The 21,640-nt window shown below is 40.0% G+C and overlaps 1 protein-coding gene across 1 annotated transcript in view; it reads left to right on the forward strand.

Annotated features, from left to right (window-relative positions):
- Nucleotides 1-16,257: 16,257 nt before the first annotated feature.
- The window catches only part of RPS6KA2 (ribosomal protein S6 kinase A2), a 289,256-nt gene continuing 283,873 nt past the window's right edge, over nucleotides 16,258-21,640 (forward strand). Inside the window, exons 1-2 of the mRNA XM_017813724.1 lie at nucleotides 16,258-16,367; nucleotides 19,580-19,624. Of these exons, the coding sequence (XP_017669213.1) occupies nucleotides 16,305-16,367; nucleotides 19,580-19,624 (108 nt within the window). The 5' untranslated portion in view covers nucleotides 16,258-16,304. The remainder of the gene's footprint in view (nucleotides 16,368-19,579; nucleotides 19,625-21,640) is intronic.

Here is a 21,640-nt window from a genome sequence, read left to right on the forward strand (position 1 = left end):
TACTTGTACTTGTGATCTGAACTTCTGCCTTGTTTACATTAGCCTTCCTATTTTGCATTTTACAGAAGAGGGAAAGAAACCGAAAGACTAAGTGACTTGCTGCAGATTACACAGAGAAGTAAATCAGCCATGACCAGAACCTCATTTAGTGCTGCACATATTAGCTTAAATTAGATTTGCAGCATTATTTGCTCTGTTTTGTTGCACAGTATTGTAAGGGATTTGGCAGAAGATTTGTTTAATAAAATGACTGCAGGAGAAATAGAGTCTGAAAATAATGTGCCATGTATCTGAGTTCAAAATGTACTAATTTATAACACTAAGGTAAGACAGCATGCATTTTGAAACACTTCTTATAAGAATTTCAATTCTCCCAGACAACATGCATTGTCCATGTGGAGATGAATAATTGCTGTCCTTGAAAGCCTGTGCACTAGAGCTGGTGGAAAGCTGTGCTGTCAGTTGTCCCAAAGGATGTGTTTCTATGAAGTACTCACCAATTAAGAACACTAACTCCTCACAAAACTTTCCTAAACTTCACAAACAGTGCTGCCCTGTGGGAGACACTGCTGCAAATTTCCCTTCTGCTTGATTTGGGTTATTCAGAATTGAAAAATTCTCCTCCTCAGCAAGCAAAATAAGCTGTTTCATCAGGCTTTTCCAAAAACTGAGATCCTTCCTGCAGCCTCTGGATGCAGATCCTGATGCACATGTGGGCCATTTTCCCTAGAGTTTTGCAAGAGGGTTGAGGTTTCTTTTGAAATAAATTCTGCACTTTGGGAGCTACTGTGAGGCAGAGGAATGCTTTGAGACTGGGAAGAAGCAGGCTTCCTGGTGGATGTTTTCCTCCTGATTCTAGGTCTCTGAGTGTCAGAGGTTTGAAAACAGGTAGCAGATTCCCAGGGATTTATCCACTCTATTACGTCCAGAGAGAAAGAAGTAAATGAACTGTAGAAATTTTTAATAGGTATTTGCTTATGTAGTGAAATAGGCATGACCAGAACGAATAGGGTGGGCAAAACCAAAAGTAGTTACTTGACTCCACCGGTGATCTATGGTGGACCTTGTATGTTTTTATCAGGAACAGATTTCTCTGGCTGGAAGCAAGCAAAGCAGGAGACAAAGGAAGAAAATTGTCTCTGTTAAAACTCTTTGGAGGATGCTGTCTGAGAGGTCTAGTAATTAGATATACATGTAAGTTGGGGCAGCTATTTGCCTGGGTTTTTTTTTTAGCTATGTGACTTAGCTACTGGGTCATGTTATATTGCAAGATAATACAGTCACAGAAATAGTTTAAATTGCTTTACGTAGGAAATTTCTAGTCAACCATGTCACAGTGATGTCTTGAGGTAAATTGCAGCAAAGCTTGTAAGAACGTTTTCCAAATTATGCAGGATGTCATAAACAACCTTTTTCTGGTTTTAGTGATATTGAGAAATCATAATTACTCAAGTAAGCCTTTACCTCTCCAGTGATAACAGACAGGTGATTAAGACACTGTTTGAAAATAATACTATATCTCATACGCCACTCAACAAGGATAATTTTTTTTCCTTTCAGCAGGCTATTGTGAAGCTTTATTATTGCTTATAATGAGGTTCGTGATATTACAGTGGAAATTGTACCAGTAATTACTCAAGTCAGAATATCCTGACATGAGAAAATAACATTTTTCAAACCCCAATTAACTGAGCTGAGTGAAGATTCAGAGCTACGTGCAGGTTAGTATTGGTGATCTATAGAAATGATAAATGTATAATTATTTCTCAAACATTCAAGCCAGCAGTTACTTAAGCTATTTAAGCAGTAGAAACATGTTTAGGAATACTTTTAGTAGAAGTAGTAAAAGAAAGTATTTAAAACAGTAGGTTTTAAATGTGAGGTAGGAACCTAGGGATTTGAAAACCAGCAAAATTCTAAGATAAAACTACTATTTGCAAACAATTTAAAAGTTGAGATTATACAAATTCACTATTGAAGTAGCTACAGCAAATATAAATTTTTCCACATCAGACAACACACAGGTCAACCATCATTATGGTATTAAAATCAGAGAATAATCAGAGATACTTAATAACCTCATGTGTTATTAAAGACATGTGTTTATTGAACAAGGTGCCTAAGAACACGTATCCACAATTGAGCATTGTTACAGAAACCACTGCAAAATAACATGCACATATAACCAGCTGTAGCTCAAATATTGAAGTAGCAATCATAAAGGAGGAAATGGGAGGAGAACAAATAGAAAGATGGGAATACGCAGCACAAAAGAGGTTCCAGACTTCTGGTGGCTGTGGGTAATATCGAACTCCTTTAAATTCTCATTTTTTGCCTAATTTTGATGAACGTATATCCCAAGCAACCATCCCCAATCAAAAATCAATGGACCAAAAAACCAAAAACAACCAAAAAACCCAAACCCCCAAAAACTCCAAACCATTAAGTGGAATACTTTTTAATGAGCTCTGGAGAAATGAGATAAAATCAATTTCTGAAAAACTGGTTTTGCCCTTATTTGGAAAAGGAAAAGGGCTGGATTTCACTCTTCAGTGTATCAATGTAATTAATTAATCTAAGCAGAACAAAATGTGTCCAGGAAATTTATAATTGGATCTATGCCATCTGTGAAGTAATTCTGGTCCCTCTGATACTGTCTTCTCCTACAGGTTTACAGGCTAGAAGTTCTTTGTATACAGGACTGGTTTCCTAGAGAGTTTTGACTTCTATTTTTCCACTCTTAAATGTGGGGAGTGAAACCAGCTCAGGCTGTTCAGGTAACCCCTGAGGTCACTTCATGGGTCCATCACATGCAGGACGTTACCAGAAGGGCTAATGATTATCTTGGCAAAAGTATGTCTTGAAGCATCTCAACAAGGACAAAGGGTTTCTTATTTTTTCAATGATTGGCACAGAATATCAGGTACAATAGCAAGGGAGTAAGACTGTGAATTTCTCATTGCATTACTAGAGTTTCTTTTTCAGGACAGAATTTAATTATCAAGAAAGATCATTAAGACAATATGAATCTGTACCTAAATGGATTTCTAGAAGTAATGGTTCATACATCAAAACAGTCCCTCCAGCACATACATGAGTCTCCATTTCTATTTTGAAAACTTCTAAAATGTAAAAAGACTTTTTATCAAATCTGATAGTTTTTGTAATGATATGAACTATTTATACTAATATATTGTGACATTTGAGGGAATCTGAACAAGATATAGATTTGTCTATGTATAAAAAAATCATTAAAAGTTTTCTGATTACAGAGTGTTAGGGACTGTATGAAGTTAAGCAAGTCATTAAAACTAACTGCATTTTCCTTGCTGTGTTTCTATCTGACACCGAAAATGTATATCATGTGATAAAAGAACTTCTGACCCTCAGTTTCAAGTCCTGTCTGTAGAGTCTTCAGGTAAGTAATTAAATTCAAAAACTTTTGAGGATCCCCAAACACAGTTTTCTTTTGTTATATCTTTATGCTATTAGAAAAGATCTAGGAAAGGTTGTGCATGTGTAAAACCAGTTCCAATCCTAAATTCATTGACACTGATTTCAGATGGGATCAAGATGACTTACATAGCAATTTCACTTGATTGGCACTGAACAGTGGATTGAAGAGTCCTTCTTGATGGAAATTCCTGCTTACCTTCTGGCCCTTAAGCTCATTTTGTAATCTTTTAGTTGCTATATACTCTGATTCTATGATGTTACTTGAATTTAAAGCTCATTTTCAAAGCCTAGATAGATAGGATCTAATCCTACTTTTACTATGATGTAATACTGCGTAATACTATTCTCTGAGATTACTTAGGAAACTTAAACAGATGCTTAAACTGGGATAACTTTGGTAAATCGTCTGAGTATGTCTGAAACACAGTAACACCTTTGATGCAGAGAAGTGGAAAAATACTTCAGTTAATGCCAAATGAAAGCATGGGATCCCAATGACTTCAAAAAGCAAAAATACCCTTATAAAGATGGATATGAGGAAATTATGTGAAAAAAAGCAACACAAATACTAGGAAATCTCCTAGAGGTGACACTTGGCTTTAGTTAAAGGGCTAAATACTCACTTGGAATGTAAGGATTCTTTATGTAGCTCCCGTTTTTGCCCCCATCACCCATGAGAGTCCCTCACCTGGCCTGGTTTGGATTGCATCAGCTGTTTGTAGTGCTGCTTCCCTTTGCACAAGATCAACAGTCTTTGCTACAGGACTCGGTCCTGGGACTCCTATGCATCTGCTGAATGTCTGAGACACTACATACAGTCATGAATTGCCACTTCTCTACATCTCAGTGAAATTTCAGATGTTTTGTAAAGGGCTAGGCAGCTTTTTCAGGAAGACTGAGATGTTTCTCCATCCAGAGAATAACGAAACACGTGGTGAAACACGTGGTGAGGAGAGTGGGAAGTGTGGGTTAAAGTGTCTCCAGGGCAAAAAGAGGGCAGCAGATCTTCAGCGCTGAAAAGGAAATGTAAATCCTGCAATGCATTTCTGTCTGTTTGCTTACTAGAAAACATTTTCATATAAAAGAATATGCTATGGAGTAAAAAAGTACTGGGAGGCATTCACAGGATGATCCAGGTTAGCTGAAGAGCTGAACACTTAGAGTTAATTCCCAACTTGAGTCTCAGAAAATCAGCTGAAGGCAATCATTCTGTGTAGGAGTTAATTGAACCCTGAAGAGTCAGATAGGCATAATGAAGCTAGAGAGTGGGGAAATACTAGACCTCTGAGAGAATAAACATGAGTATGGATATGTTAAATGAAGCTGGGAAATGCTTGCATTTTGTTTTACTGCTTATTGAGGACAGATGAAAACACTGTGAGGTACTTTTACCACATATTTGAATTGACAGACTGTGCAATCCAGCTAAACTTGAACCTTTTGGTTTTATTCTTTCTGCTATGACCTTAGTTTTATAAAAGTTTGCTAAAGCTTGAAAAGCAAATTGCAAGTCTAGGGGGTAATAGCAGCTCAAAGCCTGCAAGTACCCCTATGCCTGTTTGAAAGGCTCTAACGAGGCCAAGGGAGCTTTGTTTTGAAATCTAGGAGCATGACTGCTCTTGAAGAATTTTGCTCTTTGTAAGGAAAATTGTCTCACTTGCACAAAGCAAAGACCTCTGTTTTGCCTCCGGTCACCATCGCCCTGCATTCTCTGGTTAAGTACTGCTATGGAAGTGCTACAACTCCAGTCTGGTTTTTGTCTCTTCTTGTTGAGCCTTTGGTGAGCTGGTGGTGGGTTCATTTGGTCACCTGTGCATGAGGCCTTGAAATTTCTTTGGAAGTTGTTTTAAAAGTAACTTATGATAAGAAATTCTGCTATTCTTGCAGAACAACTGCATTTCTTTTCTAATACAAGTAAACTTTTATTGATCAGTACTCATATACCAACTTTGTCAAGTTTTTGCTTTTCATGCCTTGCTTCACAAATCGTGCATTAAATTTCTTTGAGAAATACAATAGCAAGTTAGGGACATATAATGATTCTTGAAGCAGAACACAGATCATAATTTATAATAGGACATCAAACATAATCAAAATATAAAATTCTACTGCAGGCTTAATTTTATTTAGCGTCAAGACATTAATTTTGGAACAAATGTTTTACTATACTTGTTCCAGAGCTTTTCGAAGTCTCTAGATGTAAAGATAGCAAATGGATGACAAAAGAAAACCCAGGAAATTCATATCTTAAAACATCAGGTTGTTTTACTAGCTAGGATTTATTCTATTGTACCCTTTCTTTCAGTAATTATTGCTAGCAACAAAAAATTCACTGTAAGTTAACTACAATTCAATTCAATACACATCTGAATCAAAATAACAATCAGCTAGTGCACATCTGACTGACAGCCCCAGGGGTCAGATAGGAGACTACATGGCTGACTACATGGCACGCTGTGTTTCCTCCCTTACAAACACTCTCTCACTTGCTCAGGGGGAGGATGTGCGTCTTATCTGCAACAACAGGTCAGGGGAAGTAACTGCTGCAGCCTTGCCAGAAAACCGTTCCTTGAAAGTGCTCCCAGCACTAACACTAGGAGTACTGTTCTTTCCCTCTAGAGCCTAGGATCAGGTGGCTCTCCTGAAGGTGGCCCTCATTACATGAAAGAGGAGCTATAAATTAGTGCAGGCTGGATACGTAGGAACCCTCTCTGCCTTTCTGGCTGTGATCTCTTCTGCAGTTTGTGCTGCTTCAGTTTGGGGAGGTACTGCAGTATTCTGGGGAAGCAACATTGCCTGGGTGGTGGGTAGGGAAGTGCCTCATCCCTGTAGGCTTCTTGGGCTGTGGTACCGCTGCACCTTGACCTGAGAAGGTGGAAAATGGCTTTAAGTAACATTATTTCCTTACTGCTCCTCAGGAGGGGGAAGAAGGGCATTTAGAGGTAGGAAGGTACGTGTTACTAGCCTGACTTACTCATCTTTAAAAAGTGGCAAACATTGTGGAAAATGTATGCCCCGTATAAGCAAGCTTGCTGTTTCTGTCTGGGCCCTCCTGCTGTGCCTTGTGGGGTGGGAGCCTGGCTGTGTGGCATAACAGGCATAACCTGTTAGCACCCCTTCCCAGCCTTGTGTGTTTCTGTCCCACCAGTAGGTAGGAATTCTGGTTTGGGCATGTACCTTTTCTAGGCAATATTGCTGTGGGAAGCACTTGCTTGAGCTCTAATGTCTATTTGGGAAGGAGTCACTATGCTACAGCTGTTGCCTCTCTGCTAGTGGGTACTGGAAGTAGTAAATAGTTTGGCCCCTTGTGCAGCATAATTTTAACTTGCCCATCAACTGCTTTTTTGGGGCTTTTTTCTTTTTTCCCCAAAGAACTATGAAATGTGAATTATGTGGAGGTGGTATACAGCTGTACTGTGTAGCCCAGCTTTCTGTTCATCTCACAGCATGACAGAATTTTAGCTGTGGTCCATGGCTTTCTGCCCTCAGCTCTCCCCTCAGTCCTTGCCTTTGCTAATAGCAACTGTGGTGATGAGGGGGAATTCTTCCTGGACTTACAGAGCTGATAGATGCAGGCTGGCCTTCAAAAAAGTCTTTAATCATTGCTCATTATGCACTTCATTTCTTGAGCTCAGATATGCAAGTCTGTATCTCAGTCATATCGTGCATTTGTCTGCAAAAATAAGCAGCTACTGTGCTATTCATTTGGAAAATGTAATGGAAATACAGCATGTCACACACTAAAAAAACTCCAAATCTACAAAAATTGTTAGTTCTGTCTGTTTAAAATTCAAAACACAGGAGAAATTAATTTAGTTTGGGATTTGGGTTTTTTCTTCTTACCAGAAGAGGATGCACATAACACTTGCAGTGTTAAGTAGCTCTATTTTGCTTTCTCATATTCTGGCTGAGGATCTTTAAAAAGACAAATGCAAACTGATTGAAGGAGAAAAAGTCATAATGCATTTTTGTGTTTGGACTAGAAATTCTTGATTTCCTATTTATTTTGTGTGCATGCTTTCTGCAGTCTTTTTTGATTTCAATGTTTGTTCTATTGGAGAGGTAATAATTCCCTTTGAAACTAAGGACACTTGATGTTGCAAAGCTCCTGTAATAATAGAGGATTGGTACAGTTTACATTGAGTAGACTTTGCTAGTTTCCAGACTGGAGGTTTGATCCCTTGAAGTGGAATTTATGAAGCTGAAGTATGTCACTATGACTTCAGTTAGTGCTGCATTCACTCCTGTACTTAGTGAATGAGATTAGGATTTACTGAGTGAAAACCAAGCAGCATGCACAAACCTTGAAAGTAAATTGTAAACAAAACACTCTGAAGTTCTGGTCCTTTCCTCTGTTCAACGGTGAGGCTTCCACTCTGTCAAAGCCAGAAGGGTTCTCTGTGAATCTTTTCAATGGATGTGTTTTGTTTCTCCAGCGTTTCTTCAAATATTATTGCAATTGCTGAAAAGCTCATGTTTGTTGTGTACAGGTTTGAGTGCCTTTTGTCTGAGTAGACATATTAGAAGAAAAGTGGACAGTTAGTGAATATAATGTGCTCTATTTAAATGTAATTTAGAAAGTTTATTTTCTTGGCACTTTTTTTCCCCTAAGGTTGACTGAAAAACAGATCTTCTTTTAGGAACACTATAATTCAGTTATTTGATGTATTTAAGCAGAGTGCATCTTTAGCAGGATCTAGCTTAAAGTCACAAGCGAACTAGTGCCTTGATCCTCAGTCACCCAAAGTGTCTGTGTCACAGTTATTGGGTAAGTTACTGTGAGGTTTTCTATTACTTGATGTGTAATCTTATGTCACATTAATATTGCTCTTATTGATTTATGCTTAAAGTATTGCTTACAGTCCTCTCTATACTTCTAGGCAATCTTACTTTCTCTGCTATCATAGTGTTTCACAGTCTACATTATAGAAAGAAAATTAAGGAAGTAAGTTCTAATTTTTAAAAAATTTCCTGAATATTCTGTAACCAGAAAAATGTTGTTCTAGATGTAAAATAATAACTTCATTACGTAATTAGAATGATGATTTTCTTGTACTTCTAAATGTAACTACTGACAGAAACACTGACCTGTGCAAAAGTAGTCTGTTTCATCAGTGAAAGTTAATGAAGACAAATTTATTTCTTAGGGACAATTCCCTCTGTGCATGCTGAAATATGACAGATGCTCTTACCGTGTTTCATTGCAGCCACATCCAGCCTAGTCACATACAGCATTGTTATTTTATTATTATGTTGATGTTTCTGCCAAAAATTGACCCTTTCTACATGGTCCAATTGACGTATCAAAGCTGTTGTTGCTCCTCTTAGTAAGGAGGTGTTTAAGCAGTTGGAAGGGATAGGCTGCAGCTACCACCTCTCTCCATTTTGCCCCAGGGGCCTTGCCATGTGCTCCACTGCCATAATATTGAGGGGACAGGGATGAGTTTTTCCTTGGTTCCTGGGGAGGGAAGGAGGGTATTTTGGGGTGGTGGTATCTCTGGATGCAGTGAGTGTGGCAGAGTAAATGAAGGCTCAGACGTTCTCCCTCACCACTTGAATTGCTTTATTGCCTTCAATTCATTTTTCTGGCCCTGAATTAAGGGCAATGTGACTGTCCTTTTATTTCTTCCCATCCACTCATTTTGGATGCAGTAAATGTTCAAGCTGTGCTGCAGCTGCTGAGAAGCCTTGATCCAGCCTGACTGGAGCTGTTGTGTTCAGCTCTCCAACCTCTGACAGAAGTGGCTGCATGCAGCAGGCAAACAAAAGCCTCTTTGTTCAGCCAAGGTGCTGCTGCTGCAATAGAAACAGAGCAGAGATGGGAGTGTGTCCTTGGTATCTCCACCGCAGTACACTGTAAGCTACTCCTTGAAGAGCTATTGAGTGTATTTTCGGGAAAACAGTATCTTCTGTGCTTGTGAGATGAAAAAACAAAGTCACAAAATTTACTGTAGCCTTGTGTTGCAGGAAAGCTTTTGCTAGAGCTAATATTTATTGAACATCTTTAACTGGTGTTTAGCAGTGTGTAATGGGGAATTATCATTTTACCACCTTAATGAGGAATATCCCAGAAGGTTGCGCAGGGACTTGACTGAATGCTTTTGAGGGTCAGCAATTTTGCCACAAGAAGTCCCTTCATTTTTTGTTAGGTACAGGATGTAGCACGTAAGGCTACCCTGTGTTTGGCAACTCTGCTCTGTGAGTGCTTAATGTCTTGCATGGCAAGCTTTGGATATTGGGCTAACTGTCAGAAAATCAGCTCAGGCTTTCTAGCTGTGCAGGCTTGCAGTGCAAACATGATGAAAGTATCCAAATGGTTTGTGGAAAAACCAGTCACCACCTAGTTTAGTGTAGGCGGCACTTAAGTGGATTGTAGCACTTGAATGATGCCATGTGTTGTCACTTGGTGCTGCTTTCAGTCTTGTGCACTGGCTCACTAGCCCCAAGGCACACTGGTTATGAAGCCAGTCCCAACATTGTACCTCAACTAAACTGATGGCTCAGTGTAGGAACACAGTGGGGCCCCTACTGTGCTAGCCAATTAGCCCTACTGAGGACATCAGCTAAGCCCTGTCTGTACCGAAGAAAGTCTACTGCAGATATCTGAACTAGGTTTTCTGTTTTCCAAGTTAATTCCTCCAGTATTTAGCTATTCAGTAATATTAAGAACTGATTAATGTAGGATATGCCAAGTTCCTGCAGCCTTAATGCATATAACTAACAAATGAGAAAAGTGTTTATTTTTCTACAACTCCTAATAGCCTTCATCCCTGTTCTGTAGAGGCACTAGGCTGGCTTATAATAGCTATCTGTTGCATCCTTTAAACTGAAGGCATCCAATTACTATTGTTGCTTTCTAAACATATTGATTTTAATGGTCAGTCTAGACCTTCCCATTAAAGAGGAATGGTGAAGCCAGAGCTTTGCAAAAGTTGTAAATTAAGCCAACCTTCTCTCTAGCTTTGAGGATTTTGTCTTTCAGGGGACTCAGCAGGCATGGTTTTAATTTGAAAATGCTAAGTTATGAGCACTGTTCATAATATACTGAATGCCTTATCTGCCACTGTTTGCTGTTGTGTTTTTCAGGTATGTACTTCACAACTAAACTAAGCAAATTGTTTTAGCAGCACTAGGGACACCTTTTTTATTGGGGTAAACAACATTCCCCTATGAGTGCCACAATTACCAGTGTGTAGGTATTATTTTGTGTTTATCTCTAGGTTCTGTACAAGTGGTGGCGAAACATTCAAGTACTGAGCTTGAAAAAGTTAACACGGAGACACTGAACAAAGACAGCTTCTGCTGAGGAAATTTAGTCATCTTGTTTTAGGAATGAGTGCAAAGCATTTCAACATCTGCTCTCATGGAGAAAAAGTAATGTGGGGGATTTTATTTGTTTACTTGCTTTCAATCAGGAAGAGTAGCTTTTGGTAACTTTAGTATAAAACCAAAAAAGGATAGGCAACTTAGACTTCCCTTCATAAATGATGCATGGATCCTGTGCAGTTTAAAACTTGCCCTACTTTTACTAGTTACTTCTAGCATTTAATATGTACCCATTCACTACAGATTTCATCCATCTAATACAAGCTTGATTGCACAGATTATAGGAAACTAGTCATGCACAGCATGTTTCTTCCATATTTGGGATGGTGTAGTGACAGATTGAGGCTAATATGGGACTATGATCATGCTTTCTACTTCTTTGCCATAAGGCTGTATTTTATGGTAAATAAAATGGCTGTTGATGGATAATAAAGTGGCTGTTGATGGATCTGCATGTGATGATAGTGGTCTGGGATGTGCTCAGACCTCACCACTTGCTGTTGAGATTCTGTGTACATGTTGCCATCTGCCACTGTGTATTGCTAGCAGTGTTTTCTTCATCACAGGGATGACCAATCCTTTAGCTGAAGGGTTTCTATCTAGATGGAAGGGTCTCTATCTAGATAGTCTCTATCTACCAGCAGGATTTCTATGATGTTTTCTTCCATTTATGCCAACCACATACTGCCAAATGATATATTTTGAAGAATTCTTTCAGTGTGCCTCAGTCTTTCTGTGTTTTGGACATTAAGAGTAATTTCTTCACGAAAGGGTGATTAAAAATTGGAGAAGATTGCCCAGGGAGGTGATGGAGGCACCATTCCTGAAGGTCTTTAAGAAAAGACTAGACATGTCACTTAGTGGGATGGTCTAGTTGACAAGGTGATGTTTGGTCAAAGGTTGGACTTTATCTCAGAGGTCTTTCCAACCTAAATGATTCTGCTCCTCCCAAATCTGCCTGTAAGTTGTAGAGGAAAATACACATGCACTTATTCCATAGGTACAAATATTCAACAAAATAAAGAGGTTAAAAGTTGGCTTCTTGCTTGAAATCTGTATGTTTATGAGCTGCAGGGTAGAGTTCTTTCTGCCCCAGGAGGTCCATCCTCTTTGGCTGCAGCACATAGCAGGAACCACTCAAAAGAACCAAAGAAACTCCTTTTTTGTTCCTTGGGGAGACTGAAGTAATCTGCAGGAAATATTGCTAATGCTTTGCTCCTATTTTGTTCTTCTCTGAAGTAACTTTTGGGGGATCTTCAGCACACATAGTGCAGTCTGATTGCTTTGGACATTAAAGGATGATCAGTGGTTGGGCCTTTTGTACTTGAGCATTCAAGGCTTTCCAGGAGTCCTTAAACAGCCAAACCGGACATCAAATAGGTAATGCACTCAAATGGATAGATGTTCTGTAGCGCAGCATCTGAAAGGAACAGGGGAGTGTTACTCCTTTGCTGCTAGCAGGTTTTTTTCCTCCCCCTTTTACCAATGGTATTGATACTTAAGAGACCTGATCTCTTCTCAGTGCTGGCACTTGGTGGATTCCATCCTTCAAACATGTTGCATGTAGCTCTTGTTTGCCTGGGACTTACCAAATATGAAGCTTACATTTTGCTTGTGTAGTGCTGCATCTGAACAGATAGGCAAGTGTCAGCCTTGTCCCAAAAAATTATGTGCAGGGAAGGAGGCTTGATTGAAATTTAGAAAAGGAAAAAGAAAAAAAAAACTGTTGGGCAGGATGATGCTGGTCTGGCAGTGTGGCCAGGTGACGTTTGCACTGCAGCAACCAGGAGGAAGAATTTAAGTGCAGAGTGGGACCTTGGGACTGCTCTTCAAGGACAGAGGATTTTTTTTCTGAATTCTGTGTCAGTAGTACATCTTTTGGCCATTTGCCAGGCAGGAAGTTATCTAGCTCAAGCTTTGAATGAAGATGTGTGCTGATGAATGTGTGAGTTTTGGCATGAGGTGATTACATCAAACTGAACATTGAAGTAATGGACCTATAGGTGTGTTGACCTACTGACAGAAAATAATATTTCTTTGTGCCTCTTCCCTTTTGTGCATCAAATGGGGAAGTAGTGCTTCACTTTTTCACAAAGCAGTTGACATGTAAGTTATTAAAGCATATTAAAATGTAATTTATACACAATGTCCTTAAATTTGCTTCTGTACTTGGGTATCCCCTTCTAGAGTAGGAGTTACTATAACTCAGAAGAATATTGATGTCTCTGATCCCCCACTCCGTATCTGGCAGCAACCATTACAACCATTATCTACCCCTCAGGAGACAGGTAAAAATAGATTAAAAATCACCATGCAAGTAGTCCACTGTTTTGTTACACAGTAGATAAAAATGCTTTTTGCATTCTTGATGCAAGTAGAATCAATCTTTTTGCAATTCTTGGCCTAGTTAGCATATCTGCCAATATTACTTCTGCTAAATTTTGAAAGTTGCTAACTCTCTTAGGAAAAAAATCTGTAACTACTTCCTGCTCTGACCAGATTTCTTGTGTGTCCTCAGAGACAAAGTGTTTTGAACTTCTGTTTGCTCCATTGTGTGTTATTTGCCTCTATGTCCCACATATGCCATCCCCTCTTTCCCTTCTATTTCTTTATTCCACTCCTAATGTGGTGTTTTTAGAAGTAGACTATTCACAATTTTGTGATATTCAGTCTTTTTCTGACACAATATCTTTAAGTGGATTGGGGGGTGGTGTGGGGGTGTGGAGTGAAGCATGGCTTTTTCTGCTATTCCACTCATATAAAAGAATGTCAGTCCTGGTTGTCCATTAGATGTTACTGTAATGAAAAAGACTGGTCACTCCGTAGTGACACAATTATTTCTAGCATTACATGATTAATCTTTTGTTTCAGATTCTGCTTAATAACAACAAATGTGCCTGGTTTTAATATGAGAAACTTAGTTTGCCAAATACTTAGGAATCTGAAGCTTGTGGACAAGTAAAGATGCTTTTTTCACATATGAAAATTATGGCACAGTACACAAATCGTGAAGAAGAAAATCAGGTATCCTTATTAATGAAGGAGACCCTATTCTTGCAAAATCTCTAGTCAAACATTGTTCTGGAGAGTTCAGTGGGATCACTCTGAGTAAATGCAGCAAAAAAAGGGGGAGGGGGAGAAATTACCAAACCCCACATTATTTCTTTTGAGCTGAGGTTGAAAACTTCTGCTTTTCTTTATGTAGGGTTAAGAAATGGAGTATGAAATGCATGCTTTGGTTAGTCCAATAAACTTGAACATTTAATTTGGGTCCAATTCGTATCTTGGTGCTGAAAGAGTGCAATGAGTTCACTGCAGGATAGATGCATCATGCTTATAACAGAAGTATATATGCTAAAGCAATAACAAGATTTCATTGCTTGGTTTCCTCTGTTTCTAATTTATGCAAACAGATCTGACCAAACAGATCTGGAAATATACTGGTGGCTTTTGATATTCCAGTTTGGTAATAGATTAATACTTACTTAAGGAAGCATGTAATTGTATGTCTCAAGAATTAAGTGAAGTTCTCAGAAAAGGTGTAAAAAGATTAGATATACCTGCACATATTTTTAACTTGACTGCAGGTGCAATGATCTCAAACCTTGGATTTGCTTCCCTCAAGATTATCTTGACATATCCCATTTCCCCAGTTCCTGCTGTCACAGACACTTTGGTCTTTCTCTCAGCCTATGGCACTCAAGACTTGTATCTCAGAGGATAAAATACAGTCCTGTAAATCAGAGCTAAACAGTTTTTTAAAAATCAAGATGATGTGATATAATCACGTACAATCTTCTTGTGTCTTCTCTGGGACCACGTCTGTTTCATAAAGGTCTCTGGGTTTTGTAAAATAAGTGTGGTTTGTGCTCTGAATTTGATGCACTTGGTCCTCCTGGCTCTGTCCTCACACTTATTGGTGCTATGAGGCTGTTTGGGAGAGCGTGTACATCAAGTTAAAGGTAGTAACTATGTCTCATGTTGCTGCAGGGGAAGAAGCAGGGACAGAACACAAGAGCCAGGGAGTATGTAACAGCCAGGTTCTGTGGCTTCTGATTTCAGTTACGTGTCTGTTATGTGATTGACATCACTCCCACTACACTTTTTTGGTGAGCCATGAGTAAAGGCAATAATCTAGATACTTAATTGCTCAATCTGTAAAGCAGATGAAGCTGCATAATTGGTGTTACGAGTTGTTACTTTAGTGCTGTCACAGAAGTAAAAAAAACTGTTCATATTCAACACAATTAAAAGACTGAGTTATTGTAGCGGTATCTATTTGTGTCTCTGGCTAACGTCTGATTTTTTTTCTTTTTTTTTCCTTTATTGTGGTTAGTGAATTTGATTCTCCTAACTGTGTTTGGCATTTGGACTTTTTCATGTTGAATAGAGTTTGGGGGAGCTGGATGGGACTGGAGGAGGAACACTGCTCAAACGTTCCTTCGTAGACTGACAGAAGAATTTTCATTGTTAAAACTTGTTCTGAATTTGTACAGCACTGCTTATGAAAATAAGCTGTGGCTTTTTGAGCATGGAACAGAAGAAAAATTCACCCTGCATGTTGACTGTTTGTTCCAAAATGGCTCTTTGAAGAGCAGTGACTTATTTAACAGTAAAACCTTTTGGATCATGACAATAAAGCTGCCTGAACAAGTTAATATGCATGCTTTGACCTCAATTTGAGGAGAATTCAAATCAACATCTGCATAAATCATGGTCTCTGGAGCTGGACATGTGCCATGCTTGTTATATAGTAAGGGTGTAATAGGCTGTGAGAGCAGAAGGAGGAAATGGCATCTGAATAGATAGACTTCACTACAGGCTTCGTAGTTCAGAGATAAAATAATAAAGGAAATGATAAGTAAGATAATTATTTTTAAGACTGGAATAATATCGGGCTTGGCAAACCTTAGAATACCCTTCTGTCAGCTGCACTTGCTATCAAGATACCAACGTTTTGAATTGTGGAAAAAACTGCCTAATTTTTCTGTTGCCCGCTTCAGCCCCAGTTCAGACGTGGCGCCCTTCTCCCCTCCCGGGCACATCCTCGGGGCGCTGCGGGACGGCCGGCGGGGCTCAGCCAGGCGGTGCGGGTGGCGGAGGGGCCCCGGCGGGGCCGGGCCCGGCGCGGGGGGGCCGCGCTGCCGTTACCATGGCAGCGCCCGCCGCCGCATCCTCTGGATCAACTTTCCCGCTGGCATAAAAGCGAGCCGAGGCGGTGGCGGCGGCCAGGAGAGACGGGACGGGGCGGCGAGGATCCTCCGGCGGCTGCGGAGCGGCGGCCACTGCCTTGTCCTGCCTCCGCGCCTGCCGAGCGCCCGCGCCCCGCCCGCGGGGCTCCCCAGGGTGCGGCGGGCAGGCGGGGAGCCATATTGACGGGTGGGTGGGCGGAGGGTCCCGGGCCGCGCTCCGCACGGTGTCCCGTCCTCCGCTGACACCTTCCTTTCTCCTCTCCCGCTTGCCTCGGCGGCCGACGCGCGCTCCGTCTGCTTGATCTCGTCTTCTGGCACGCATCGCCCAGCATGCCGATCGCCCACTTGCTGGAGCTATGGAAGGGGATAGAGGTGGAGCCCATGGAGACGGAGGTGAGCGGCATCGGCGGTACTGCCGGCCCCGCTTTCCCGCCGGGGGAACCACCTCGGTGCTGCCCGAAACCTCACGAAATGGGGTGTGATGAGGATCCCTCGTTCTGTCCGCTCCCTGCTGAGAGCGGGAAGCGAGGCTTGGCTCGGGAACCTGTTGCCCTACACGCGGGGCGGTTTGGAGCGCGTTGCACGGTGCCTCGGTGGTGCGGGATGTCCTGTCCTGTCCTGTCCGCCCGCCCGCACCGGGCTCAAGTCGGAACCTGCCCCGGGGGACTGGGGCGGCTGAAAGGGAAAGAGCGTATACAACGGGTACCAGGAAAGCGGGCTGAGTCGGGCTCAGGCTCACATTTACACATTAATTATGTCAGCTGCAATTTGAGGCTCGCGTGAGTCCGTAGACTTCACCTAGGTTCTGATTACCCATTTTCCCGTTACCTCTAAGCACAGGACTGTGCTTTCAGGATAATACTGGAAACCCAGTGCTGTGATAACTACTTGACTGCTGTGTTGTATGTACTCACGATTTGTCTTGTAGCGTTTTCGTTACCTGCAATTTAAGATTATCTTCTGTTAAGAAAGGGATCATTCAAGTTCAAGAAGTGTTTGGAGAATGCTCTCGGGCACATGGTGTGATTCTTGGGGTTTCTTGTGCAGAGACAGGAGCTGGACTCAGTGATCCTTGTGGGTATCTTCCATTTCAGTTTATTCTGTGATTTTTGTACAGTAATGGGACAAGTGGATTCCTGACTGTTTCTGGGACTCTGAGTAGTGCAGTAAAAAGAAAGTATTTCAGGTCAGTTGTTTACAGAACAACATGCATATTTGTAACAGATGGTAGAAATAGATGAGTGCAACTTGAGAGGCGTAGGGGTTTTGCATTTATTTAACACCCTGCCCCATTCTTTGATTGAAGTGTTGTAACAGGGGTTTGGTGAGAAGGGCAGAAAGGAGTGTAACTCAACCAGCCAGGATATGGGGAATACAAAACATCTCTCTCAAAAAAGGAGTTGCTGACCTGTGGAAAAGGTTTCACATAAGGTTTTAGTTTAAACATGTAAACAGTACAACAGAAGTGGTACTGTAATGTATTATCACAGCACAGCTCATTCTGGAGTCCCTAGGTGAAGGATAAGTTGTGAGGGGTTTGCAGAGGTTTAAATGGTGTAATTCACTTCTGCATACTGACACTTGTTCCCCTTTGTGTGATGCAGGGAATCTGAATACTAATAAACAGATTATAGCTGGGAAACGGTGTATCCTGATTTTGTTTGAGAAGTCAGTTGATACCTTGTTAAATAGCTCTAACAATGAGAAAGAAGATTTGTATGACTGTACTTATGGTGAACAGTTTTCTGCTGAACATCATAAAAATGGTACTCCACTCCAAGTCTTCCTTTCCACTGACTACAGTATTCAAAGCGCATATACATGCTTGTTCTTTTTCTTCTTCCATCCCTTCTCCCTAAAATCAGTTTGTTTTGTGTGTTCCCAGTGTTTTTCTTTCTGGCCCAGGCAGAAAGCACTTCAGTTATGCTTAGATTGCTTTTTCTGCCATCAACTTCTGGGAAAAACTTCCTTAGATCATAGAGTAAGTCCTGCACTAAAGCCCCAATATACATAGCTTGGGACACCTTTGTATTGTCACCTCTTTTGTTGGTAGAGGACTGTTTAGACCTTTCTTCCAGAAGAAACTATGTGGATCTCCTTACCAGGTGTAACTGCCCCATTGCAATGCTAGTTGATCAGAGGTTTGGGTTTGTAGGTTATGGTGGCGCTTTTTTTTTTTCCTTTTTTTTTTAGTTTGTTTCCTACTTTAAAGAATCCTGTAGTTGAGCTATGCTGCTCTATTGCAGAACTCTCTTGCAGAGATTTCACTTATGAAAAGTTTACAGAGGGTTAATGAATTGCAGTCATGAACTTCTGTGTTTCTGATGAGAACAAAAGATAGCACCATTTATTAGCTCTATTTATTGCTGTCTCTAAGTACATTAAAGATACACTATAACTTATAACCATTTTAGATCATGCTGTAGATAGAATTCCTGAAGTACCATTTGCTCAAATCTAGTAAAGGTACATAGAAATTAATTTCATTTCTTGTGGGCTCTTCTCCATGAAGACACTTTCAAACAGCAGAAGGATTTACTCTGTAATGAGCTGAATGCAGCTTAAACACTAGTGGTTGCACTGATTCAAGAGAGCTGTCATGGTCTCTGCATCTGTGTGGGATAAAATGTTTTCATGATTGTCTGCAAATTGTTCTTTTTCACGGAAGCTTTTCACAGTTAGTAGACAAGAAGGGAGGCAGTTTAATTCTTTGATGCATATGGACCTCTTTCTCTTCCTTAATGCCAAAAAACCTTTTAAAACAGAGGCATTTATGAGTGCCTGTGCATGACTCAGGTAAATGACTTGCAGATACTAAAGACAGCTTTTATAGTAAATCAATCACTTGATAAGGAAGAGTGCATTGAGAGCATGTTCTATATTATGTTTGTATAAAGGAAGATTAGAGTTAAATTCTGCTTCCTTCACCTGTTGACTCAGGAGGTCATTAATTGTGTTTGACAAGTAAGCAAGAAAATTGGGATATTTGCTGGGTCTAGAATTTCTTTGTGAGTAGGCAAAGTTATTGATCCCACTCAAGCTGGACAGATGGGATAGTGAATTACAGCCTTGGGAATATTTTTCCTGAGGAAAGGCTGTGTGATCAAGCTCTATGTAATCTTTCTACCTATTTTCTGAAGGGTTCCTCACTTAATAGATTTCAGCTGAGCTCAATATTGGAATGGAAATTGAGTGTTTAGAAAATTTTGTCCTATATATACACATATATTCTCTTTTCTCAGCAAGAAATGCAGTTCCAGTTCTCTAGTTTTTTCATGAATAATCTTATTTTGTTCTTTATTCATTCTGTGGCAAATGTGTCTTTAACTATTCATCAGCAATTTTAATGGTGCCAGTATGCTTTTACTTTCTTCTCTTAGCATTTTATATATCTTGGTGAAAGCAAGTCTCCATGGATTCAAAGGTTAATTTATCTGTGCTAAGTGTGAAGAATTAAACATGCCTTCTATAGTAGCATAAATTGAAAGCAAATTAACTGCCTAAAACTAAGGTGAATTTTGTGCTATATTTTGGCTTAGAATTGCCTTTCTTGATAACATATATTTATATAACTTTTCCTCTCTTTTCTCCTCTCTGTTCACTAGACTGTGGTGGAAGATGCTGCCCCAGATGAAGAACCTGTAAAAGAGGTAAATCTGCTTATTCATGGATCACACAAATGTTAAGGAATTATGATATCTTCTTCTGCCTTCATGGATACAAAATATCTCTAATACTGTTTCTCCACATGCTTCTACCTGTGAAGATGTGAACCCAACCCATTTTTGATCTCTTACTAAAAGGTCAAGTGGAAAAAAAAAGATATGTTGAACTGAAGGTTAGGGAATTTTGGTTTACAGGTATTGTTTGTGTGCTTTTTCCAAGAAAGAGCGCACAACTTCTTGAGGCATATGGTTTTCCTGCAGAGAAGATTTTGTAATAACCTCAAAAAGAATAGCTGTCATATTAACAATATTTGTGTATTGTAACTTGTGCCTGATAAATTAATTCCAAGGACCGTTAAATAGAAGTCATTACTTTTTGTCCACTAGGCTGGCTCTTCACCAGAGGAAGACTGAGCTAACACTTTGTTTCAAGTTAATCTGTTGTTTATATTACTGTAGCACTGTGCTATTGTGCTGATTAAAAAACCAAACCCAAACCTACAGGAAAAGGTAAGTCTTGCCTCAAAGTGTGTAAATGTCCAATTTAAACATAGAAGGTGATATGAAGATACAAAGCAGGTGAGAACAAATCAACAGCCACTCTTATGATTACCTGAGGGCAAAACTTGACTGGAAAACTGGCTGCCAGTGGCCCCAGGTGTTAGTGCAAGGTGCTCCTGGTTTGTGTAGAGTAAACCAAGGTGTTCTTGAAAGATCATTTGTCATTTGCAGATGTCAAAAAGTGAAGGAGACTGAATCCCTTCAAGAATGAAGGGAGGCTGCAAAGATGCTTGTCTAAGAAGCCACCTTTTGAAGATAAACTTCCCAGTATCTCTTCCTCCTGGAAATACAAAACTTACCTTTGATGTTTGATTTTCAGTGCAAGGATGTGTTTTTGTTAATTTCTACTATGCTAAAGGCATAGTTTTAACCCCTTAATGATAGAAAGGAGCAATAAGTCTTAGTTTTGATCTCTGATGTGAATGCAATTTCCCAATGTGTTTTTTCCCCTCCTTTTCCATTTCTTAAGAAGAGCAGTAAATTACTTTTCAAAAATCTTGGGAATGAAATTAGGGGCAGGTAACTTGGCTCATGACTTTTTTTGAGGATATGACTGAAGATCAAATTTCTGGTTTGTGGGTTTTAGGAGGACTTTTTTATGAAGCCACCCTTCATTTCCCAAATCAATTTAAGCTAGTTAATTTTCATTAGGGATGCTTCTTATAATTCTGAAGTTTAAATTTGACAGAAAAAAATGGCATGTAATGCCTACTTGTATAGAAATGTTAATCCTGTGTTCTTATTTTCTGAGGTAAGTATTACAATTTGCAATTCGATGTCTGTAATGGTGTTTCTTTCTGGTGTCTGCTACTTAGTAAGGTGATTGCAATGCCTGTATGATAAATGGGAGCACATACTTATGTCTGACTGAAAAGCCTACTTCACTTGTGCATTATAAAACATGTGCACAGTGAGCACTAACAAATATCACTGTCCAGTGTAGAAGTACCCTCACCCTTCACTTTCCACACTGCTTCATTACACAGTACTACAGAAAAATACAACAAGAAAATCTGACTTTCCCCCTTACTCTGCTGCTGTCATGCTGTTTCAGCCATTTACTGACTTAGTCTGTAAGCCTCTTCCATTTCTATGAAGCTGGAATATACTGGAATATACTTGCAATACTGTAGTGGTATTGCAAGAAGGAACAGTCTACTGTTCTAGTGACTGATAGCTGTACTGTGCTCAACCCCAAAGTAGTTTTTCTTTTTGTTTGAGACATTGAAGCATGACTTAAGGAGTGAATTTGACTCAAGTAATGCAGTGGCTCACATCTGCTTAAAGGATGTTCCTCTAAATAACCTGCTTTAGGCCATGTTGACCTTCTGCTTTCTTCTATCCTATGTATAGTATGGACAAATGAAATGGTGGTAAAATGCATCATAAAAACTGCATTTATCATTTTTTTCTGAGATCTGATCTTCCTGTTTATGGACA

This window comes from Lepidothrix coronata, unplaced genomic scaffold (assembly GCF_001604755.1).
Source record: "Lepidothrix coronata isolate B3197 unplaced genomic scaffold, Lepidothrix_coronata-1.0 Scaffold42, whole genome shotgun sequence".
Classification (NCBI taxonomy): domain Eukaryota; kingdom Metazoa; phylum Chordata; class Aves; order Passeriformes; family Pipridae; genus Lepidothrix; species Lepidothrix coronata.